The 23,130-nt window shown below is 36.5% G+C and overlaps 1 protein-coding gene across 2 annotated transcripts in view; it reads left to right on the top strand.

Moving 5' to 3' along the window:
• Nucleotides 1–23,130, top strand: part of LOC123530500 (protein mono-ADP-ribosyltransferase PARP14-like) — a 52,629-nt gene that overhangs the window by 7,401 nt on the left and 22,098 nt on the right. Inside the window, exons 2-10 of one of the 2 annotated variants that reach the window (XM_053521257.1) lie at nucleotides 1,397–1,632; nucleotides 2,706–2,818; nucleotides 3,074–4,976; nucleotides 5,702–6,094; nucleotides 6,434–6,682; nucleotides 9,001–9,237; nucleotides 11,702–11,852; nucleotides 14,853–15,090; nucleotides 17,885–18,205. In XM_053521257.1, coding sequence (XP_053377232.1) covers nucleotides 1,443–1,632; nucleotides 2,706–2,818; nucleotides 3,074–4,976; nucleotides 5,702–6,094; nucleotides 6,434–6,682; nucleotides 9,001–9,237; nucleotides 11,702–11,852; nucleotides 14,853–15,090; nucleotides 17,885–18,205 — 3,795 coding nt within the window. In that variant the 5' untranslated portion in view covers nucleotides 1,397–1,442. The remainder of the gene's footprint in view (nucleotides 1–1,396; nucleotides 1,633–2,705; nucleotides 2,819–3,073; nucleotides 4,977–5,701; nucleotides 6,095–6,433; nucleotides 6,683–9,000; nucleotides 9,238–11,701; nucleotides 11,853–14,852; nucleotides 15,091–17,884; nucleotides 18,206–23,130) is intronic. The other variant, XM_053521258.1, reaches the window with a different exon arrangement.

The raw sequence follows: 23,130 nt of genomic DNA, 5'->3' as shown, positions 1-23,130 counted from the left end.
TTTTCTTAATTTGCATTTGAAAATATGTTTTTCATGTACAAAAATCATTTCTTAGCTAAACTTCATATGAACATGATAAATAACAGCCCTTGCCTTTAAGAAATATAAATTAGCAAGAAAACAGATTTATTTGAAGGCTAGACTAAATATATAACTGTATAATCATTAAAATACTATTCAAGATGGCTGCTATACTGATGGCCAAAAACCATGTTACCAAAGGAATTGTTAATAGGCGACACAAACTTTCATGAAAAATACCTTTCTAAATATAGGAAAACGATCCACGGGATTACAATTCGCCACAGACTATTGAGTCTATATTTCTGTCTGTGCCATATTGTTGGCGCCAAGGGTGGAATGTAGTAATGACACTGTCCGCCTGTTCGTTAGTTCTTTTGTCTATCCGTCCTCCGTCCGTTTCGGCTATAACAGTTCAATGGCTTGTAATGAAATTTAACATAATTGTTAAACAAGATGAGGTGTGTTTTGAAAGAGTAATTGTTAATTTTCAAATTAGAAAGCTCACTTGAAATAGGTTTAGTGTTAGCATATTCCAGGTACTTTCAAACGATTCAAATGATTCCAATGAAACTTAATGGTGGTCAGTCACATTTTAGCAACATTTTATGACAAATTCCAGTTTTCATATATTCTGTTAGAGATTGTTGATAAACAAAAAAACCCATTACATAGAGTTAGATCCCTACTGGAAATGTATATTATATTACTTTTCGTGAAATTTTGTAATTACCTCTCTTTTATATAAAACTATTTAAAAGTAGGACTGTTTCTTTAGATTTCAACATAATTTGGATTTGATAAATATCGGGATATTTCAACTACCTGAAACAAAAAGCAAGTTTTGAAACAGCGTGTAGCTTTGGAATTCATATATTTTCAATCTATCTCGGTTACCCAACCGAGATCGGCAAATGAGGTAATAATAATTTATAAACGTGCGTTTCTAATGAATTTTGGAAAAATATATACTTGTCCATGCACATCTTTGACAAATTTGATACGGTAGTGCTTATATTCATATTATTCCTTAGGCAATATATGTATACTTAACGTTATCCTGGTTGAGGTATCAGGATAGAAAAAGCAAATTTTAGAAATACTTCCAGTAAAAATCTAACATGTATTAAGAACACAGTGAACACACATAAGTGTAAATGATTAGTTGTTAAAGTTTTTAACAAATCATTAGTTGTTTCAAATCTAATTAACCACCTTTAACACAGTTTTGTCCTGGTTTTAAAGTCATATGTGTGCTTTAGTATTTTTATCATAATTTCGATTTTTATCGTATCATATCAAGTTTGTTCATAGTTCGTTTTTAAAATACCATTAATCACACAGTTTATAAAATACTTTTCGCATTTCTTTTAAGAACTTAACAGATTTGTAACGTACCTGGAAACGTAATTGCGAACACAATGTCTGAGTTGTACGAGAGATGTGTGGTATTAAAGAATTTACCGCCTACCTGTGATGAAAGTAAAGTGAGAGAAGCGCTCGATCTGGCGCATGGTGATTGGTGTTTCCAACACAAATACGAGAAGCTACACAGACATGTAGAATTTGACAATGATATCAGATGGATAGTTCTCTTCAAATCAAAACAGGGTAACGTTCTGTACAGCTTTCTACCCATAACATCGTAACATTATGTACAGCTTTCTACCTATAACAGGGTAACATTCTATACAGCTTTCTACCCATAACATGGTAACATTCTATACAGCTTTCTACCCATAACATGGTAACATTCTGTACAGCTTTCTACCCATAACAGGGTAACATTTTATACAGCTTTCTACCATAACAGGGTAACATTCTGTACAGCTTTCTACCTATAACAGTGTAACATTCTGTACAGCTTTCTACCAGTAATAGGGTAACGTTCTGTACAGCTTTCTACCAATATCAGGGTAACATTCTGTACAGCTTTCTACGCATAACAGGGTAACATTCTATACAGCTTTCTACCATAACATGGTAACATTCTGTTCAACTTTCTACCAATAACAGGGTAACATTCTATACAGCTTTCTACCCATAACAGGGTAACATTCTATACAGCTTTGTACCATAACAGGGTAACATTCTGTACAGCTTTCTACCCGTAACAGGGTAACATTCTGACAGCTTTCTACCCATAATAGTGTAACATTCTGTACAGCTTTCTACCGGTAACAGGGTAACATTCTGTACAGCTTTCTACCCATAACATGGTAACATTCTGTATAGCTTTCTACCCATAACATGGTAACATTCTGTATAGCTTTCTACCCATAACATGGTAACATTCTGTACAGCTGTCTACCCATAATAGTGTAACATACTGTACAGCTTTCTACCCGTAACAGGGTAACATTTCGTCACCTCAGCGCAAAACTGCAAAAGGGCTTCTTTATTTCAGTGCACGTATTCACTTTTTTGCGCTCAGGTGAAGATTTGTTTTTCCAATTTTTATTTTTGATTTAATTAGATCTATATACTTTACAACTTTACATTGCACTGATGTGATCAATTATATTAATTTGTTATTCTATATAGTCCTAAAATGTTTACGTTTAGCAGTGAACAACGAACATTTGCTAAATGAGACAGCGTCTAATTTGACATTGGTCGAGTCAAGACATGAAAATGCTTTATATTTATTCGCAGTAGTAATGTAAGTTTTTGTTTTTTGATAGATGCTGTTGATTGTATAAAGAAGGGTGAATGGGAGTGCAACGAAGTGAGGGGAGGCTGTCACGTAACACCAGATTATTGTTCAGGATGTATTATTCCTGACGAATGGACAGAGGTAACATTACGCTGTGCATTGAATTTCACAGTTTGAGAATTTAAGAATAAATTCAATTAGAATTTCCAGTATAAGCAATTGAGTTTTGGAGAGATAGCGTGTGTACTCAAGTAAAAGAAAGTGGTTTAAATACCACAGAATATTACCGACTACTGTCTTGTTGGTATCATAATCTGGCAACACCTTTAATCACCTTATCGCCATATAATGTTGACCCGAAAAAATGACATTTGTGTCTTAAATACTGTATTACAGGATACCTCTGTAGAAGATGAGGATTGGGACATGGCCAGCAGTTTGTATAAAACTGATTGTGCAGTAGGCACATCCGAAGAGTTTCTCCACTCTTTTGTAAAGGTGAAATTGAACACAAACGATGACCATACTGACAGTGATAATGATGGAACAGAAGATGAAGAAGTTACTGTACCGGAATTCGGTTCAAATAATAGAAACGGAAAGCAAGTTGATCCTGTACAAACAGATTTTGGTCAAAATACTTCAAAACTTAGTTCCAGTGAGATAGTGAAGTATCATAATGACTTTGAAACTTTATGCAGTGACATAGAGCCTTCCGGCAGTATTTTTGGTAGTGGAAATCAAAAAAGAAAGTTGAATATTTCCTCTGAAAAGGAAGTCACAGATGCCTCTAAGACGAATACAAGGTCATTAAGTTCCCGTGACAGCCTACATTTGTCAGAAGAACGCTTATCGTCTAGTGATTTATTTGGTAGTGGCGGCACAAAAGTTAAAGCAGAAATAAAAAATGAAGCGACAAGTGATACATCTGAGAAACGCGATGAAACTATAGTACCAAAGAACCTGACTGGAGAAATTAGCGATAGGGATCCAGAAAACAGAATACCATCTGGGGAATTATTTGGAAGTGGTGGTGGTAAAGGGAAGGTACAGATTGAGACCCAGTCTAAAAAATTTCATAATTCTGAAAGAGAGAAAGAGCTGATAGCATCAAACGTAGGAATTGATGATGATGGAAAAATGAATAGTTTTTCATCTTGTGAATTGTTTGACAGTGGCAACAGAAGAAATAAAGCCAGTCATAAATCATCTGATGATATATTTGACAATGGTGGTAGGGGAGAATCGCATTGTAATAACGATGGAACAGATAATGGAAAACGTATGCCACATGGTGATATACGTTATAGAATGACAGAAAAAGACGATGTAGGGAATATGCCACCTAGAGATATACAGCATGCTGAAAGAGTGCCGAAGAAATCTTTCAGTGTGTCTGTTAGGTCAGCAGATCTGTTTGGAAGTGGCTTTGAAAACACAGAATCTATGGAGTTTCAATACAATAAAGAAAACGACCAGTCAGCTGAAGGATGTACAGAAGATATGAATGAGGGTAAGAGAGATAATACAGCCGAAACTGCTACTGCGAATGAACAGCGGGGGGAAACCGTGTCAGCAAAATATAATTCGACATGTAATGATGTTGGTCAAGACGCAACGCCATCATATCATCAAGTTGGGCAATACCTCCAGACTGGAATGCCGTATCAAAACCCTCAAGCCGTATCTGATATGAATTACGCAACATACATGCCAATGGAACAACCTAGGCAACGTCTTCAAAATATACCATCTCAAGGAATTCCAAATATGGGATACCTCGGAAATCCATTTTATCAATTGCCCTATCACTTCCCGATGGCACCAGTACAGATGGATGAAAAGGGGCAACCCGTACATCAGTTTTTTCCTGGCATGATGCCACCGATTCAGTTTGATGAAAAGGGCAAACCCATAACGGGCCAACCTGGTATGATGATTCCGCAAGTCTATTATATACCCTATGTCCCAAGTCCGACTAAGTTTGCACCAACAAGTCAACAGCCAAGTGAAAGAAAGGATCATTTGCAGAGGGATCCTAGCTCATCTCCACAGTTATCAGGAAAGCTAGATAACACACCAGATATGACAACATCTTTTATTTACGACACTCCTTACAGCTCAGATCAGACAAACATATCTAATTATTCAACTCCTCGAAGTTCAGAAGATGCATTCTATAGTTTAGGAAAAGAATGTCCAGATCACGTGGTTTCCCGCAACACTATCGCAGAAAGACGAAATGACGATAATCTTAACCACGCACTTTTATCTCAGAGCAAACATGGGGAAAGTGATGGTAAGTTATTGTATGTTTTATTTAAAACACAAAGGCACTGTCACACTTTATATGTTTGAAGAACGTTCGATCTTGTCTAGTTGTGACTGACATAACACGTTAAGTCGTTTTGAAATTATTTTGCACAGAAATTTGAATGATATGATTATACCACCGGAAAGACCTATAGTCCAAATTGCAAGGACACAATTTAGTGTCAAAAATATCTCCGGCATATGTTTTTATTTCCGTCGATACCTCTGTGATTAATCAATGGATTTTAGATTTTTTAACTTAACCTTGTTGCATACAAAGACTGGATACACATTTGGTGTTTAAACGTAAGCGTCATCCCTGCCATTTTTCAGTGGAATTTGTATTAAGGTTGCTTGAGAAATTGCTGGAAATAGTATTTGCATGTAATGTTTAGGGCTGTCAGTGTCTGCTTGACCCAGTTTTAAAACGTTTTGCTAAAATGTTAATCTTGTTGTGGCGATGGTTTTGAATGCATTAATAATATTACACCCGTCCAGTTTTTTCACCTCTGTTACATAAAAAATAGCGGCTAAGCATGATTGTTCTTTGGGGGTCTCCTTGTCTTGAGTTCTTTGATATGTTATAATTATAATAAATAATTGAGTTTAAAGGTCTCATCCTTAAGACGTTTGACGTAGGACACCTCTCTAAAGGGGGCTAATCATCTTTCAACTGTGTGATATCAGTTGCAGTTATGAAACTAATTTCAGCAAATATTTACGAAGAAATAGATGAAGATAAGTTAAAGTCGTTTACGGAAACGACAAAGGTCTCAGAAAAGGGAACAACCGACTTGACACGACCACCTCTGCCACCTGCATCTCGTCCACCAATAAAAACCCAAGAAGTTTCTAAATTTAAGAAACATACTGTACCAATTTTTGATGACAGTAATTCGTCGGGTGATAAAGAGGAACATAATACAGAAGGCGAGGAAGAAAGTTGTCGAACAATACTAGTGAGAGGGTTATCAACAGCGGTATCAAAGGATGCCCTGGAACTTTACTTTGAAAATAAGAGAAAAACTGGAGGCGGAGAAATAGTGGACGCATCTATAGATGAGAAAAAGCTGGAAGCAGTTATAGAGTTCAAGAAGAACGAAGGTAATTTATGCATGTTTAAGATTAAGCCGGTCTCAGGGGGTGTTAGGGGTACTGAACAAAACATTACCTCTCATGAACAGACTCAGTCAAACCGAGTGTGCTTATTTTGCTGGATTGCGTTCTGTGCTTCCAAAGGATCTTCTTACAGATTTTATTAGTCATATTTTGAAACCTCATCTCCTGTATATCCTATGTATCTCTTTTCTTACTTTAAGCGCAAAAGCCATAATTCATCTTGCTTGTTAATTATAAGTTTGTTCACTCAGACTTTAATGGCTGCATTTGGTATATACTTATATATATACCTGGCTTGTTCAATGTTTGTTCGCTCAATTTTAGATGCAAAAGAAGTAATTCGACGGGCTCTTTCTGGAGAGAAATTTGCACTATCAGGATGTCATCTTCATGTTTCTGAATATCATCCACCGCCGTTGGATCCCTTGAAAGTTTTCATACGTGAAATTGCAGAGACCACAACCATTGAATGTATCACTAACTTCCTGGCAGCTAGTACAAACTCGGAGCCATTTGATGTTGTATATGGCGAAACACCTGGTACAGCCATGGCCAGCTTCGATACACCTCCAGGTACTAACATATTCATTAAACAAATATTAACATCATTAGTTACTGTGCGCATATATTATCTGTCAGATTTTGAAATGATTTCTAAAGACCGTTAATAAAGTTACAGTTATTACGTGTAAGTCTTTTTCAAAATATTTTGATTTTTTTATATCCCGCCTTCGGCGGGGGATATAGTTTTGGCGTTGTCCGTCCGTCTTTCCGACGTCTGTCCGACCGTCCGTTCAGTACGTCCAGTCGTCCGTCCGTAGTCATACCTGTGGCATGGTTTGGAGTATTTAAATAAAACATTGTAGAAATGTTAACTAATGCAGGGAAATGTCACCCTGCAAGTTTAGGTGAGATTGCTTGAGTAAGAGAAGATTTATGGCCCTTTGTACATGTATATATATTACTTATATAGTGTTTTATTCAATTTTTTGTCCGCCCGGAGTGATATCTTAGACATGTTTGGAAGTATTTCGAGGAACATGATAGAAATTTTAACTACTGTAGGGCAGTGCAGCCCTGCAAGTTGCATTCAGATTGGTTGAGGAAGACATGATTTATGGTCCTTTGCACTTATATATAAAGTATATATATATAGTGTTTTATTCGATTTTTTTTCCGCCCAGAGTCATATCTCACAATTGGTTTGTAGGATTTCAACACAACATGGTAGAAACGTTAACAGCCTGCCCGCTTAGCTCAATAAGGAGAGCGCAGATCTACGGATTGCGGGATCGTGAGTTCGATCCCCGGGCTGGGCGTATGTTCTCCCTGATTATTTGATAAAAGACATTGTGTCTGATATCATTCGTCCTCCACCTCTGATTAATGTTGGGAAGTTGGCAGTTACTTGCGGAGAACAGGTTTGTACTGGCACAGAATCCAGGAACACTGGTTAGGTTATCTGCCCGCTGTTACATAACTGAAATACTGTTGAAAAAAGGTGTAAACCCAAAACAAAACAAAAAAGAAAAAGAAACGTTAACTGCTATAAAGAAATGTTTCAGTTGGATTGCTTGAGGAAGACAAGTTTAGTCCATTTGTACTTACATATATATATATATATAGTATATAAATAGTCCATTTTCCGTCCGTCCGAAGTCATATTTCAGACATGATCTAATGGATTTCAATAACACATGGTAGAAATGTTAACTGCTGTAAGGAAATGCGGCCCTCCAAGCTTTAGACATATTGCTGAAAGAAAACGAGATTTATGGTTCTTTGTACTTATACATATCACATAAATTCGGTTTTTATTCCATTTTCTGTCCGTCCGGAGTCATACCTCAGACACGGTTTGAAGAATTTCAATCAATAAAACAGTAGTAATGTTAACTGTAATTGGGAAGTATGGTCCTGCAAGAATCAGGATCACATTAGTTATGACCTAGCCTGGGAATCCAGTCTGACAATTTCTGTCTGCAAATTGACAATATCAGAAACTCGATGAATGCCAATTAACACTAATAAGCGCAAATTTACTGGGATCTTTAATGCATAGATATTAGGTATGATTTCTTCTGACAAAGCGCGAATTATCAACGACTTCCCAGGCTAGTTATGTACCTTAGTACTTGCATAATGTTTACTAAATGGGGGTATATCTTTACAAATTTTATGGCATTTTAAGGTGCAGTTTGTTTTGCTATTGGATATTGTGACCAGGCATAGTACATATATAGCTTTCTTGGAAACAGATGTACGGTATATGTTCTGGTCACTGGGGTCAAGATCATGGTCGCTGTCACTAAAAATAGAAATTGTTTCTGCTCAATAACTTTATTAAGGAATATGATGTTGCGGCCAAACTTGGAATTTAGGAAGCTTGCATAGTGGCCGTGGTTTAAGATGTATTTTGGGTTGCTTGGGTCACTGTCAAGAACTGTAACTAAAAATAGAAAATGGTTTTCTCACAATAACTTCAGTTAGGAATGAGGCAAGCAGACCAAACCTGGTAAAGAGTTAGCTTTCATAGAGGCCAATGTCAAGGTCATTGTTACCAAATACAGAAAAATGGTTTTCAATCAATAATTTAGTAAGGAATGAGTAGCTTTCAAAGAGACTGAAGTTCAATTGCGTTTAAGTGCTTTTTTCATTTTCAAAAGTGAATGTTTTATCTTGTTCGGCGGATGATACCAGTTCACTGAATTTGCTTGTTATCGTTAACTCCAAACGTTTTCATAAGTTTATGCTATCTTCAGTAGATGATATTATATATCAAACTTAAATATACTAGTGAGAAAAAATAAGAGCCAGCCAATTATCACAATGCGACCATATCATTGTAGTGGTGGAGATATTTGTGGTACTCATTTTTTTTTATTCTTCAGACATACCTAAACTACGACAGCTGTGCGACAGACGCAAATGTGAGGGCAGAAATTGGAAAATTGTTGATGTTGAACTGGCTCGTAGTGTCAAGGTTACTGGGCTGAGTACACAAACCACTCCAGATTCACTCTGTCTTTATTTTGAAAATAAAAGACGAAGTCAAGGTGGTGATGTTGAAACAACTAAATATCGGGAAGAATTTGGGGACTTTATTGTGACATTTGTAAATGCTGAAGGTATATTTAACAAGTTTTTTAGTTTAATCATATTTTATTGTAATTATCACACAAGGCAATAATTTACAGATATATATGTAAATATATATACAACAGCAAACAGTCATTACATCAAGCAATATAATACTACTATACATTAAGATACTTTCAGTAACTTTGCAAAGGTGCGATAATACAAAAGGGTTGGACCACAAGTTTTGCCAACATTAGAAGTCGGTCCGTCCCTGTTTATATATTTAATAGGTAGGGAATAATGTTGTGATATTTATTTTCACGTTTGAATTAACTGAGCAGTATCATTTTATAGGATAACTTCAGGTATGTGTGACCAATATGTTTTTGGATGTAATATAAACGTATAAATACCGATTAATATCAAATTGAATCATAATTAGGTCAATTAGAACATAAATAATTTGTATTTAAATGTTAGCCACTAATGTGTTTCAGCCTGTTTTTTAGGAAAACATTTGTTTTTTAATGTAAGGATTACAGCCACTACTGTGTTCCAGCTTGTTTTATAGGGAACACATTTGTATTTTAATGTTAGTGTTACATCCACTAACGTGTTACCGCTTGTTTATATTGAACACATTTGTACTTTAATGTTTGGGTTACAGCCACGAACGTGTTTCCGCTTGTTTTATAGGGAATACATTTGTACTTTAGTATTAGGATTACAGCCACGAACGTGTTTCAGCTTGTTTTATAGGGAACACATTTGTACTTTAATGACAGCGTTACAGCCACGAACGTGTTTCAACTTGTTTTATAGGGAACACATTTGTACTTTAATGATAGGGTCACAGCCACTAATGTGTCATGGTTTACATTGACTTATATAGGGAAAACTTTCAAAATCTTCTTGTCCAAAACCACAGGACCTAGGGCTTTGATATTTTGTATGTAGCATCATCTAGTGGTCCTTTACCAAGATTGTTCAAATTATCTCCCTAGGTTCAAATATGGCCCCGCCAAGCGGGGTACATGGTTTATATAGACTTGTATAGGAAAAAACTTTAAAAATCTTCTTTTCTGAAACCACAAGACCTAGGCCTTTGATATTTGGTATGTAGCATTGCCTTGTGGTCCCCTACAAAGAGTTTTCAAATTATTACCCTGGGGTAAAAAGAGGCCCTGCCCCGGGGGTCCCTAGTTTTACATAGACTTATATAGGACAAAAAATTAAAAATCTTCTTGTCTGAAACTGCAAGGCCTAGGCTTTTGATATTTGGGATGTTGCATTGCCTAGTGGTCCTCTATCAAGAGTATTCAAATTATGCCCCTGAGTTGAAAAGAGACTCCACCCAGGGGGTCCCAAGTTTTACATAGACTTATACAGGAAAAAACTTCAAAAAATTTCTTGCCTAAACTGCAAGGCATAGGCTTATGATATTTGGTATGTTGCATGACCTAGTGGTCTACTACGAAATTGTTCAAATTATGCCCCTGGGGTAAAAGAGGCCCTGCCCTGGGGGTCCCAAGTTTTACATAGACTTATATAGAAAAAAACTTTAAAAATCTTCTTGTCTGAAAGTTCAAGGCCTAGATCTTTGATATTTTGTATGCATCATTGGCTAGTTGATCTCTAACAAGATTGTTCGAATTATGCCCCTGGGGTGAAAAGAGGCCCCACCCCGGGGGTCACTTGTTATATGAGTTATATCCGAAAAATACTTCAAAAACTATCAGATCACATTTCCTTTACTGTTTGATTATAATTACCTGATAACCCCAAGTGATAAGGGATTACCCGACTGTGACCTTGACCTACTGACCTACTTTCTTGTTTTTTTTTAAGATACAACCTTGAAATTTGGATGACATGTACAATTTTGCACACCGATCTTAAACTGACTTTCAGTGACCATGAATGTGACCTACTGACCTATTTTCTTGTTTTTTTTTAAGATACAGCCTTGAAATTGGATAACATGTACAGTTTTGCACTCTAATCTTAAAAATGACTTTTAGTGACCATGAATGTGACCTACTGACCTACTTCCTTGTTTTTTAAGATACAGCCTTGAAATTTGGATGACATGTACAGTTTTGCACACCGATCCTAAAACTGACTTTCAGTGACCATGAGTGTGACCTACTGACCTACTTTTTTGTTTTTTTTTAAGATACAGTCTTGAAAGTTTGGTGACATGTACAGTTTTGTACATCGTTCTTAAAACTGACTTTCAGTGACCATGAATGTGACCTACTGACCTACTTTCTTAATATTTTAGCATCAGTTTGACATTTGAAACATGTAGCTCATATAACCCAGGTGAGCGATCCAGGGTCGTCATGAACCTCTTGTTTTATAGAGTACTAAAGACATGACTTAGTAAGCAAATATCTTCTCATACAATTCATAGATTTATGTTATTACGGCAGGCAATTATATAACAGTTCTAAATGTAGAAAAAAAAATTGAAGCATAATATTAAAATGGATTTGATATTTTGAACAGATGCAGAACGTGTGTGCAAGGCCAAACATAAACTTGGTGGCAAGGAAATCACGGTTACTCTTTTCTACCCGTGTCTTGAACTAGACGAAGACTTCATTGTACGCATACCACCAGCTATACTATTAGATGAACTTGAAGAATACATCCCAAAGTACGTATAATTACTTTCCTGTCCGGATAACCGTGATCATAACACTGTTCAGTTGCCATTGTTGGTCTCCTGCTGGATGAATACCAGTATTGAGGACTATCGACTTGCGCTATGCAAGTCATTTTGTGCGCCTGACAGCCCGTCGACCCGTTCGCCATATTTTCATCTGTCATAACGTTAATTGATTTTAGAACTGCTTGCACCTAAAACCACTATGACACGAGGGCATCCAAAATCAGACTTCTATCTTAAAGATCAAGGCCACACTGAGGTCAAATATTGTCGGTAACAAGGTAACTTTATATGTATGGGAATCGGGTATTTTTAGCCCACCATCATCAGATGGTGGGCTATTCAAATCACTCTGCGTCCGTGGTCCGTCGTTCTTCCGTCCGTCCGTCCGTCATTCCGTCCGTCCGTCCTTCCGTTAACAATTTCTCGTTATCGCATCTCCTCAGAAACTACCAGGGGGATTTTGACCAAACAAATCAGACTGGTTCAACAATTTTTGAATGAGTTATGGCCCTTTGTTTATTTCTATAATTTACATAGATTTATATAGGGAAAAACTTTGAAAATCTTCTTGTCCAAAACCACAGAGCTTTAATATTTGATATGAAGCATCATCTAGTGGTCCTCTACCAAGATGATTCAAATTATTTCCCTGGGGTCTAATATGGCCCCGCCCCGGGGGTCACATGTTTTATATAGACTTGTATAGGGAAAAACTTTGAAAAACCTCTTGTTCAAAACCACAGGGCCTAGGGCTTTGATATTTTGTATGTGACATCATCTAGTGGTCTTCTACTAAGATTGTTCAAATTATCCCCCTAGGGTCAAATATGGCACCGCCCCGGGGGTCACATGGTTTACATAGACTTATATAGGGAAAAAACTTTGAAAATCTTCTTGTCAATAACCTACAACATTCAGATTTGGACCACATGTATGGTTTTGAGTGGCAAGATGAACCTTGACATGAGTTGACCTTGATTTTGACCTAGTGACCTACTTCCACATTTATGTAGCTACAGCCTTCAAATTTGGACCACATGCATAGTTTTGTGCACTGAAAAAAACTTTGACCTTGACATTGACATAGTGACCTACTTTCACATTTTTGAAGGTACAGGCTTCAAATTTGGACCACATGCATAGTCTTGTGTTCTGAAATGAAATTTGACCTTTACATTGACCTGGTGACCTACTTTCACATTTCTCAAGCTACAGCCTTCAAATTTGGACCACGTGCATAGTTTTGTGTACCGAAACAAACTTCGACCTTTACATTGACCTAGTGACCTACTTTCACATTTTTGAAGGTACAGGCTTTAAATTTGGACCACATGCATAGTTCTGTGTTCCGAAATAAAATTTGACCTTGTTTTTGACCTGGTGACCTACTTTCACATTTCTGTAGCTACAGGCTTCAAATTTAGACCACATGCATAGGATTGTGTACCGAAGCAAACTTTGACCTTGACATTGACCTAGTGACCTACTTTCACATTTTAGAAGGTACAGGCTTTAAATTTGGACCACGTGCATAGGTTTGTGTTCTGAAGTGTAATTTGACCTTGATTTTGGCCTAGTTACCTACTTTCACATTTCTCAAGCTACAGCCTTCAAATTTGGACCAATTGCATAGTTTTGTGTACCGAAATAAACTTTGACCTTAAGATTGACCTAGTGACCTACTTTCAAATTTTTCAAACTACAGCCTTCAAACTTGATGCACATGCATAGTTTTGTGTACAAAGAACTTTGTCCTTGAAATTGATCTAGTGACCTACTTTCACATTTCTCAAGCTACAGCTTTCGAATTTGGACCACATGCACAGTGTTGTGTATGGAAATGAAATTTGACCTTGAGCTAGTCATTCAGTCTTGAAATTTGGAACACTCAAAAATGGCACATTGGTGGGCGCCAAGATCACTCTGTGATCTCTTGTTTCATGTTCCGTATTTTTATGCATATACAATAATTATAATGAACTTGGCACAATTATTAGTTGTAACATAGTAACGTTTTATGTACGGGAACAGAGGTAAAGATCCCGTTTAGAGGTCAAATAATTTAGAAGAGTTTTCGTATTTCACCTTCGTATTTTATCCATGGTAAATTGAGCATAGAAAAGAAATTGGCGTGTCAGTCATGCAGAAGACGCAAAATCATAGCTTAGGTAGCAGATCTTTTTAAACGGTAAAGATTGTTATCTTTTGATGGATACTCGTGTATCTTTTCACAAACATTCATCATAACTAGACGACAGCTGTGCATGATCTAGACCATTAGGTCTAAGATCAAGATCATACTTAGCGATCAAACACAAGGTAATTGTTTTGTCTGGTCTGTGCCTTTGATGCATAACTGTGTATTCAAATATATTAGCACAGACATTTACCATAACAAGACAGTATGCAAGATTCACATTGGTCAAGGTCACCCAGAGAGTTTGTTAATTTTATATTGACAATGAAGTTTATTGTGTTGACTTCGTAGCATGGCGGTCACATAGGAGTCGTTGTCGGGGAGAAAAGCTTGTCGGCTCATATCTTGAGTCGGACATTGAGACTTGAGTGGACATAACAAATTCATTTTACAGGGTTACTATGAAAAGGCCGCGGTCACAGTGAAGTTTGAAGAAAAAGTTTGTCTGCTTGATATTTTGAGAAGGCAAATGATCTTGTCATTCCGTAACTCGGTATATACAGATGAGCCTTCGGTCAAAGTGTAATAGTTTCGTTTTGATAATTTACATTTACAATAAAATTCTTCATTAAAGAGATGTTCTTGTTTCATGATGAGTGTTCCTTTACGGGATACACATGGAACCATTCGATATATGCACACTCCCATCATTGCTGGCTTGTCCTTATAATTCTTACCGGTTAAATTTATTTCTACCCGTACTGTGGATTTTCTTATTATGATTTATAAATATATATATCGTCCATGATGGCATTTTGTTGTTTTTAATTCATTGTATTGTTCTATAGGTTTCTTATGAATTCTAAAAAATACAAAGCAGACTTTGAAAGCAAAATACAGACTCATCATGGAAGTATCACCTGGCCCTCCGGGGAACAAAACGTCCTCGAAATAAAATGTACGGTCGACCCAAATGATAAGAAAGGCAATGTTAAAGTCAAGAACTGGACTGAGACATGTACATCTATAGCTAAGGAGATGACTGATGGCTTAATTGTTGACAAAAGCAGTAGTGTTGCTGTAGAGGTAACTTACTTAACGTTTTAGAAAAATGTAAACTGAAATTAATTTATACTAAGGAATTTTAAATTCTGGCATAGCAACATAAATATATAAATACTTTCAGACATATATATCTAGAACATATTTTCAAAGGCAGTTTCCAATGATACATATTGTGACAGGAGGAAATCTGATATCGCCATTTATCTGTTTTTATGTGGCACGATAGTATTTCATTCTGAATTTTTATGCCCCCGAAGGGAGGCATATTAGTTTTCAACTGTCCGTCCGTTCGTTTAACACAACGTTAACTTTAGCATGAAGGCACTTTACTCGCGAACGACTGCACCCAGGACCTTCAAACTTCACATGCTGATAGTACTTATTGAGTATACGACCCCTACTGACTTTGAGGTCACCAGGTCAAAGGTCAAGGTCACAGGGGCCAGTGTTAACTTTTAGCATGAAGGCACTTTACCTGCGAACCACTGCACCCAGGACCTTTAAACTTCACATGCTAATAGTACTTATTGAGTACACAACCCCTATTGACTTTGGGGTCACCAGGTCAAAGGTCAAGGTCACCAGGTCAAAGGTCAAGGCGCTGCGAGGGCATTTGTCACCATTAGTGACAGCTCTTGTTTATAATCACCCGTCATAGAAGAAGGGGTATTTTTCATGTTCCGCCCTCACATCCGTCTGTCAGTCAATCGGCTGCCTATTGATCCGTACTCTTGTCCAGTCCATATCGTTTAACGTCTTTCACGAAACTTTGGTGATGCGGTTACCTCCACTAAAATATAGGAAACCGATGTTACAGCCACATCAGCCCTAGATCAAATTAACAATTTTAGGCAAAACTTTTGCGACCGGCCCGTCTGTCATTTAGACAGTATGCAGAATTCATACTCTTATGATACCGGCTGGTTTCTGTGACAAGATGTTCCTTCATCTCAGTTGTTTGACACCCGTCTCCATTAGTTCGTGGTGAAGCTTTCCAGCTGGCTTTCGGAATGCCCAAAAGCGCTGTTCGTGTACCCGCTTATACATGCAGCTATATCTAGAGGGGCACTCGATGTCTTCCTCAAACACCGTAGATTGAAAGTCATAATAAGGCCTTAATATTACGATATGCCTTTAATTCAAACCGATTAATCTGCCCAAGGTCAACGCAACAAATTTGAATCTTGGGTTATGGTTCAGTCCATACACCCAAAAGCAAAAGAAAATATCTTTTTAAACCCATTGATGGGTTGGTATGAAAAAAGGTCATCAGTGTAGTTTATCAGCGTAATAAGCAGACCCAGCATACGAATCTCGTCAATCAAGCTCACAAGTTTTAGCGTTTATAGTTTCTAAATCCCAGGAAGGCTGTCAATGAAACATTAGTCAGATGTGTTATCAAACCAGAAGTCACGTTAGTGTTAGAAATTCAATCTGGTTAATACAATTTTATTATTTTTATTTTATTCTGATAAGTCTCTGACCCAGTACTGCAGATTTATAGGGTGGAGTACAATCGCAAATTGTAGCTCAATAACAGATCTGACTTAAATTTATAAATTCGAAGAGACTGACTAACTGTTTAGATGTTCTGATTAAACATCCTCTTGTAGTTAAAATAGAAAAAGTCGGAACTCCACAGACTCGGTTTGATTGAGCCTGTTCAGTAGTAGTGGAAAACCATGCTACCGTCCACACCATCTAGCCCCAGGTTGCGCAGAACTCAACATATCCTACAAGTACAAAAACAATTTAGAGACAAATGCAGACGTGTTAACTCATCAAATATGCCAGTTAAGTATATGTACAGAACGTACAAGAATAAATATATATTAGCTACAGAAATCCAAATTGATAGTTGAACGTATGATTTTAACAAAAGATAGTGGGTAGGGCCACAATTTATTATGACCCCACATTTTTAAGGGGCGGGGAGCAGATAGCTTTGCTGCTGTCCGTACGTCCGTCTGTCCGACCGTATGTACGTCCCGAAATCTTGTGTGTCCAACTCCTCCAACACTATTAGCCTGATTTGCTTCAAACTTTTATAGATGAACAAGCTTGATGTGCAGATGATCATAAAGGAAGGAACTTTTGCTGTGACTACTTTTACCGCAGTTTTTGCCCTTTGATAGTTTTGCTCTATCTGATATAGGAAAAATCTTGTGTGTCCAACTCCACTAAAACTGTTTAAATGATATGCTTGGAAGTTTCACAGATGATGGATCTTGATTTTGAAGATGACCACAAATAATGGACCTTTTTCTCCGCTATTTTTTCTAGCATTATGGCCCTTTCTTAATTTCACAAAAAAGGCCATAGTGAAGAAATTTGATGTGTTCAATTCCTCATACACTTTTTTGAAGGAATAGATTCAAAGTTGCTCAGATGCACAACCTTATACGAATATGATCATAAAGAATGACGCACTATGTGGGGGCATCCTTGTCCTATGGACACAATTCTAATTACTACAAGGTTAGTCCTTCCTTCTGGATACATTTAAGATGAATGAATAAAAGACCCACAAAGGCGGGACCCACTTATCATCACAATTTGCGTAATGCATAGAAAATTTGACGTAGTATTGTTTTATACTGCAAATAACATAAAAATAAAAAATCTAGAAATATTTACGATCAAGCATACGGATGACTTTCAAGCTTGAGATATTAATCTTAAATGATATTAAGCAGTAAAATTGTCCTAAGGGATTGAAAATATTTATTGCGTGTTAGAACCATGTCCATTCTATTATAAACATGCTTACAAATACCTTATTTTTTCCAAATCTGTTTTACATTTTTATTAAAAGGTATGGACTCAAATGAAAGAACGTTTACAAGAAATTGAGGTGCCAGATCCAGAATCAGTTGCTGTGTTCCTTGAAAGTAATGTATGTGTGATTGTACTGGTTGGGGCAAAAGATCCCGTACTGACCACGTCTAAACAGATAAAGGGGATTATTAACGATATTGAAAAGAAAATGGAAAATGAACGCCAGATAATAACAAAGAAAAGAAAATTGAAGCATTATGAAATGGCACTAGTACGTGCATCAAGACTTGAAGCAACGTTAAAAAAAATGCTTACCGAGTTCAGTATTGACAATGAACAAAGGGAGATCATTTTCAAGGTAATAGTATTAACGGATTTTTTTCTCATCACCTTTCAAATAACCTTTCTTCTGGTGTATTTATTTTCTGTGATATAACAAACATTTGTTTGCAGGTGAACGTGCGATTTATTTTTATAGATATAAAAAACAATTTTAAAAATATAATCAGCACACGTGAACACAAAGTGCTCGAAGCAAGATGTTTTGATCATTGATCCATCCATCGTCTGGCCCTCTGTTGACCACACATTTCTTTCAACGACTTCTCTTCTGAAACACGGTTTAATGGAAATTGATGAAACTTACATTTGATGTTCCTTGTATTGTCCAACGTTTTTTTTTCTCACCAAAATATTCGGCGAAATACAACCCTATTCCACCTGAAAATAGTATTTTTTCCCTTCTCGAAGCGTAAAAATTTCCTCTGAAGATAAGAAAAATCTCCATTCAGTTGAATCATAATTCACGATATTTTGTTATTTCTATATAGAAAATAGCCCACCGTGATACCGAGATATCGACACCGGTTTTACAAGAGTAACTTACTTTGATAAATCAGTATCATCGAAGCGCTTATGTCGCACAACGCGAATTCTTTTCATTACTAATGAACAGCATATAAAGATACACTGTTGAAATTGTCAAGATCAGGTTAGTCTGTAAATGACTTGCGTTCTATTTGTTTGGCGGGATAGTGTCTGTTGGTCAGTCAGGTTTTGATTTTATGCTTTGGGAAGGGACCAATGTCTGTTGTAAATTTTGGTAGGGCAGTTTGGCTTGGGATTGAATGCTCAACATTTTCTGCTCAAAATGGATGCCTTATCCTCCACATCAGCAAAACTTATTTGGTTATATAATAGTGGTCTTGCCATCTGGTATTACTATGCTGCATTGTGTTATATGTAATATATGTCACATGCCCTTAATTGCCCTAAATTTATCAGTTAACTTGTTTATTTCAACATCGACAAAAATTCTCTTTTTCTTAGATTTACGTTGTTTTTTACCCTCCAAAGGGCACCGACCCCCTTCCCCTAAAAGTGAAAAAAAAAGAAAAAAAAAACAAAAGGAAAAAAAACAACAAACAGTAGTCCATCTCTAAAGTTGTTCAAACGCTTCCGCTTGGTTGCAGCAAGAGATAAATTATTCCAGTTTGCCAAGAGGCACGACCCCAAGAACGTAAAATTTTAAAATATCTACCAAACCATCCACTGATACGATTTTGAAATGATTCCTTGATGATCCTCTACCAATAATATTCAGTTTATTTAAATTCTTCAGAAACCACGGCCAACAGAGATGCCTCTTTTCCCTATATATATATAACCAGCGGAAACTTAAAAACAATTCTTGTTTGACAGAAACTGTTGGTTAATTTTGAAAATAAGTTCACACGAATGATTCACCAAGACTGTTAAAATATTTTGGGTTTTCAAAAGACATAGCCGCCAGAGCTGAATATATAAAAGTCTTTAAATTAATACTCCTTCTAAACGTCTATAATGTTCATTTTTTAGGTCACCTGTGCACGAAGTGATTAAGGGTAACTTTTGTGATCGCCCTGTGTCCGTCGTCCGTCGTCGTCCGTCGTCAACAATTTGATTGTTTACACTCTAGAGGTCACAATTTTGGCCCAATCTTAATAAAACTTGGTCAGAATGTTACCCTTAATAAAATCTTGGATGATAATGGGTCATCTGGGGTCGAAAGCTAGGTCACCAGGTCAAATCAAAGGAAAAACTTGTTAACACTCTAGAGGCCACAGTTATGACAATATCCCTATGAAACCTTGTCAAAATGTTAATCTTGATAATCTTTAGGCCAAGTCCAGATCTGGGTCATGTGTGGTCAAAAACTAGGTCACCAGGTCAAAAAATCAATGGAAAAGCTTGTTAACATTCTGGAGGCCACATTTATGACTATATATTCATGAAACCTAAGCAGAATGTTAATCTTGATGATCTTAGGTCAAGATCGAATCTGGGTCAGGTTGGGTCAAAAATTAGGTCACCAGGTCAAATCAAAGGAAAAGCTATTTAACACCCTAGATGCCACATTTATGAACATATCTTAATGAAACTTGGTAAGAATGTTGATCTTGATGATCTTTAGGTCAAGTTAAAATCTGGGTTAGGTGGGGTTTAAACTAGGTCACCAGGTAAATCGGAAGAAAAGCTAGTTTACACTCTAGAGGCCACATTTATGACCTTATCTTCATGAAACTTAACCAAAATGTCAATCTTGATGATCTTTAGGTCAGGATCGAATCTGGTTCAGGTGGAATCAAAAACTAGGTCACCAGGTCAAATCAAAGGAAAAGCTTGTTTACACTCTGGAGGCCACATTTATGAAATATCATTATGAAACTTGGTCAGAATGTTAATCTTGAAGATCTTTAGGTCAAGGTCAAATCTGGGTCAAGTGGCTTCAAAAACTAGGTCACCGGGTCAAAAAATCGAAGTAAGAGCTTGTTAACACTCTAGGGGCCACATTCATGATGTAACTTTATGAAACTTGGTCATCATGTGAACCTTGATGATCTTAAGGTCAAGTTCGAATCTAGGTTATGAGGAGTTAATAACTAGGTCACCAGTTTAAATCAAAGGAAAAGCTAGTTAACACTCTAAAGGCCACATTTATGACCACATCTTAATGAAACTTGTCAGAGTGTTAATCTTGAAGATCTTTAGGTCAAGCTCCAATCTGGGTCAGGTGGTGTCAGAAACTAGGTCACCAGGTCAGATCAAAGGTAAAACTTGTTAACACTCCAGAGACCTAATTTTAAGTTTGAAACTCATGAGAATTGATCAGAATGTATTTCTTGATGACTTCTGGGTCAGAATGGTCAAAACATAGGTTACCAGGTCAAATCAAATGAAGAACTTGTTAACACACTAGAGGCCACATTTATGACCATATCTTCACGGAACTTGGTCAGAATGTTTTTCTTGGTGATCTTTAGATCAAGTTTGAATCTAGATCATGATGGGTCAAAAACTAGGTCACCAGGTCAAATCAAATGGAACTTGGTCAGAATGCTATCATTGATGATCTTTAGGTCTAGCGCTAGAATAATACTCATATAAAACTCTAGAAGTCACATTGCCATTTTGATCTTCATAAAACTTTGTCAAAATGTATATCTTTATGAAGTCAAGGCCAACTTAGATTCTAACTTATCAGGGGTTAGAATTAGACCAGTTGAGCTATACAGGGCTTTCAGGGCCCTCTTGTTTAGTTTTTCAGCAAGCACCGCTTCTGGATGATTGGTAACTTTTCCCTTATATATATTACGGATATCTAAAAATAATTTATGGTGTCTGAAATTATTCGTCCTCCGCCGCTGATTCATCTGGAGAAGGTTTGTACTGGTACAGAATCCAGGAACACTGGTTAGGTAAACTGCCCGCCGTTACATAAATGAAATACTGTTGAAAAAACGGCTTTAAACCGAAAACAAACAAACAAACAAACAAAATAATTTAGCCAGAAACTGCAGCCCGATTTGAAAACAGAATGCACAAATACTCCTTTTGTGCCCACATTAAAGTGTAGCTGAAATTGTCCTGATTCGTCAAAAACATCGCCACTAGAGGTAAAAGAAACCGAAATGTTCAGTTGTTTTTCATTATCACCATTACCGTTGGTCCAATTTAGAGAGAAATTTGCTTAAGGAAAAGTAGCTAGAAACCAGAAGAGCAGGTGAAATTTTCGTCCCCTCCCATCCATTAAACCCTTGTGGAATGTTTGTTGTTATACCTGTTTGAACTGTGAAAATCTGGTGAGCTATATAACGATATCGTGGGTCTCTTGTTTGGTAAATATCTAGCTAGATGTATTATATAAGTGTGGCATTTGGAAATTTGTAGGAATAAGATGCGAGTATTTTTCTAATTGATTATGTACTGACTATTGTAAAATATATCAACTCCCTAAGTTCGCGACTATCATTGATTCGCGGCCATCTTTGTTTTCACATTATCTCCAATGTAAACATAGGTCCCGTATACACAACCGTGGAAATGTTTTGACAAGAGGTTACTCTACCGTGACGACCTTAATTTTTACGAAAATAATGCCCTTTAAATATCGAAGAGCCTTTAAAAGTATTTTTTCTATTAATTTACCTTATTTCCTTATTCCCAAAATTCCTCATTGTTAAAGTCCATTTTTAGGCAAAAAACAACAACAAAACAAAAAAAAAAAAAAAAAAAAAAAAAAAAAAAACACACAAAAAACCCCACAAAAAACAACAAGAATCTCTTACTTTTCTCCTTCGTCTGCATGCTTAGTCAACCGCCATATTTGAACAGTGGCGCCACCTATTATGAATTAGGCCAAGCATATTTTTATTGTTAAGTTTTCAAGTGATTCTTTTTCTGTTTTAAAGCCACTCAGCAGCCAATTGGGTAAAAATATGGGCTGAATTCACAAACCGTAATGACATAAGCTTACTATTGTGTTTGAGAGGGAGTGGAATCTGTTCTATGTGAATCAAAAATGTATATTCTGCGGGGGATATAAATTCACTGAATTTGCTTGTTGTCTTTGTGTTCACGCTGGTGTTCACCACGTCAAATATAGCACTTCATAAAACTTTAAAATTCGAAATTAAATTTTAATTGAAACCATGTTTTTACTAGGAAAACGAGTGCTCACACGTTTTGATGATTTTTGAAATGTACTGCTGTCTCACTCAGATGTGACACAAAGCTTACTGAATAACTGTATTCCTTAGTTTTTCCTTGATGGTAATTATACATGATTTGCAAGAATTTGTTTTAGAGAAATACAAGTATCTACTGACATGTGTTAGGCCAAAAAAATTTTATTTTTTATTTTATTTATCTAAACATTTTATTAAATGAATGAAGCAGTTATGCACAGTATTTGATATATTGAGGTCAGTTTAAGCTCATACTTGTTTCTACAGATTTTATCTA

This window comes from Mercenaria mercenaria, chromosome 13 (assembly GCF_021730395.1).
Source record: "Mercenaria mercenaria strain notata chromosome 13, MADL_Memer_1, whole genome shotgun sequence".
Lineage (NCBI taxonomy): Eukaryota > Metazoa > Mollusca > Bivalvia > Venerida > Veneridae > Mercenaria > Mercenaria mercenaria.
The sequence above is the reverse complement of the archived record's forward strand: the minus strand, read 5'-3'. Positions and strand labels throughout refer to the sequence as shown.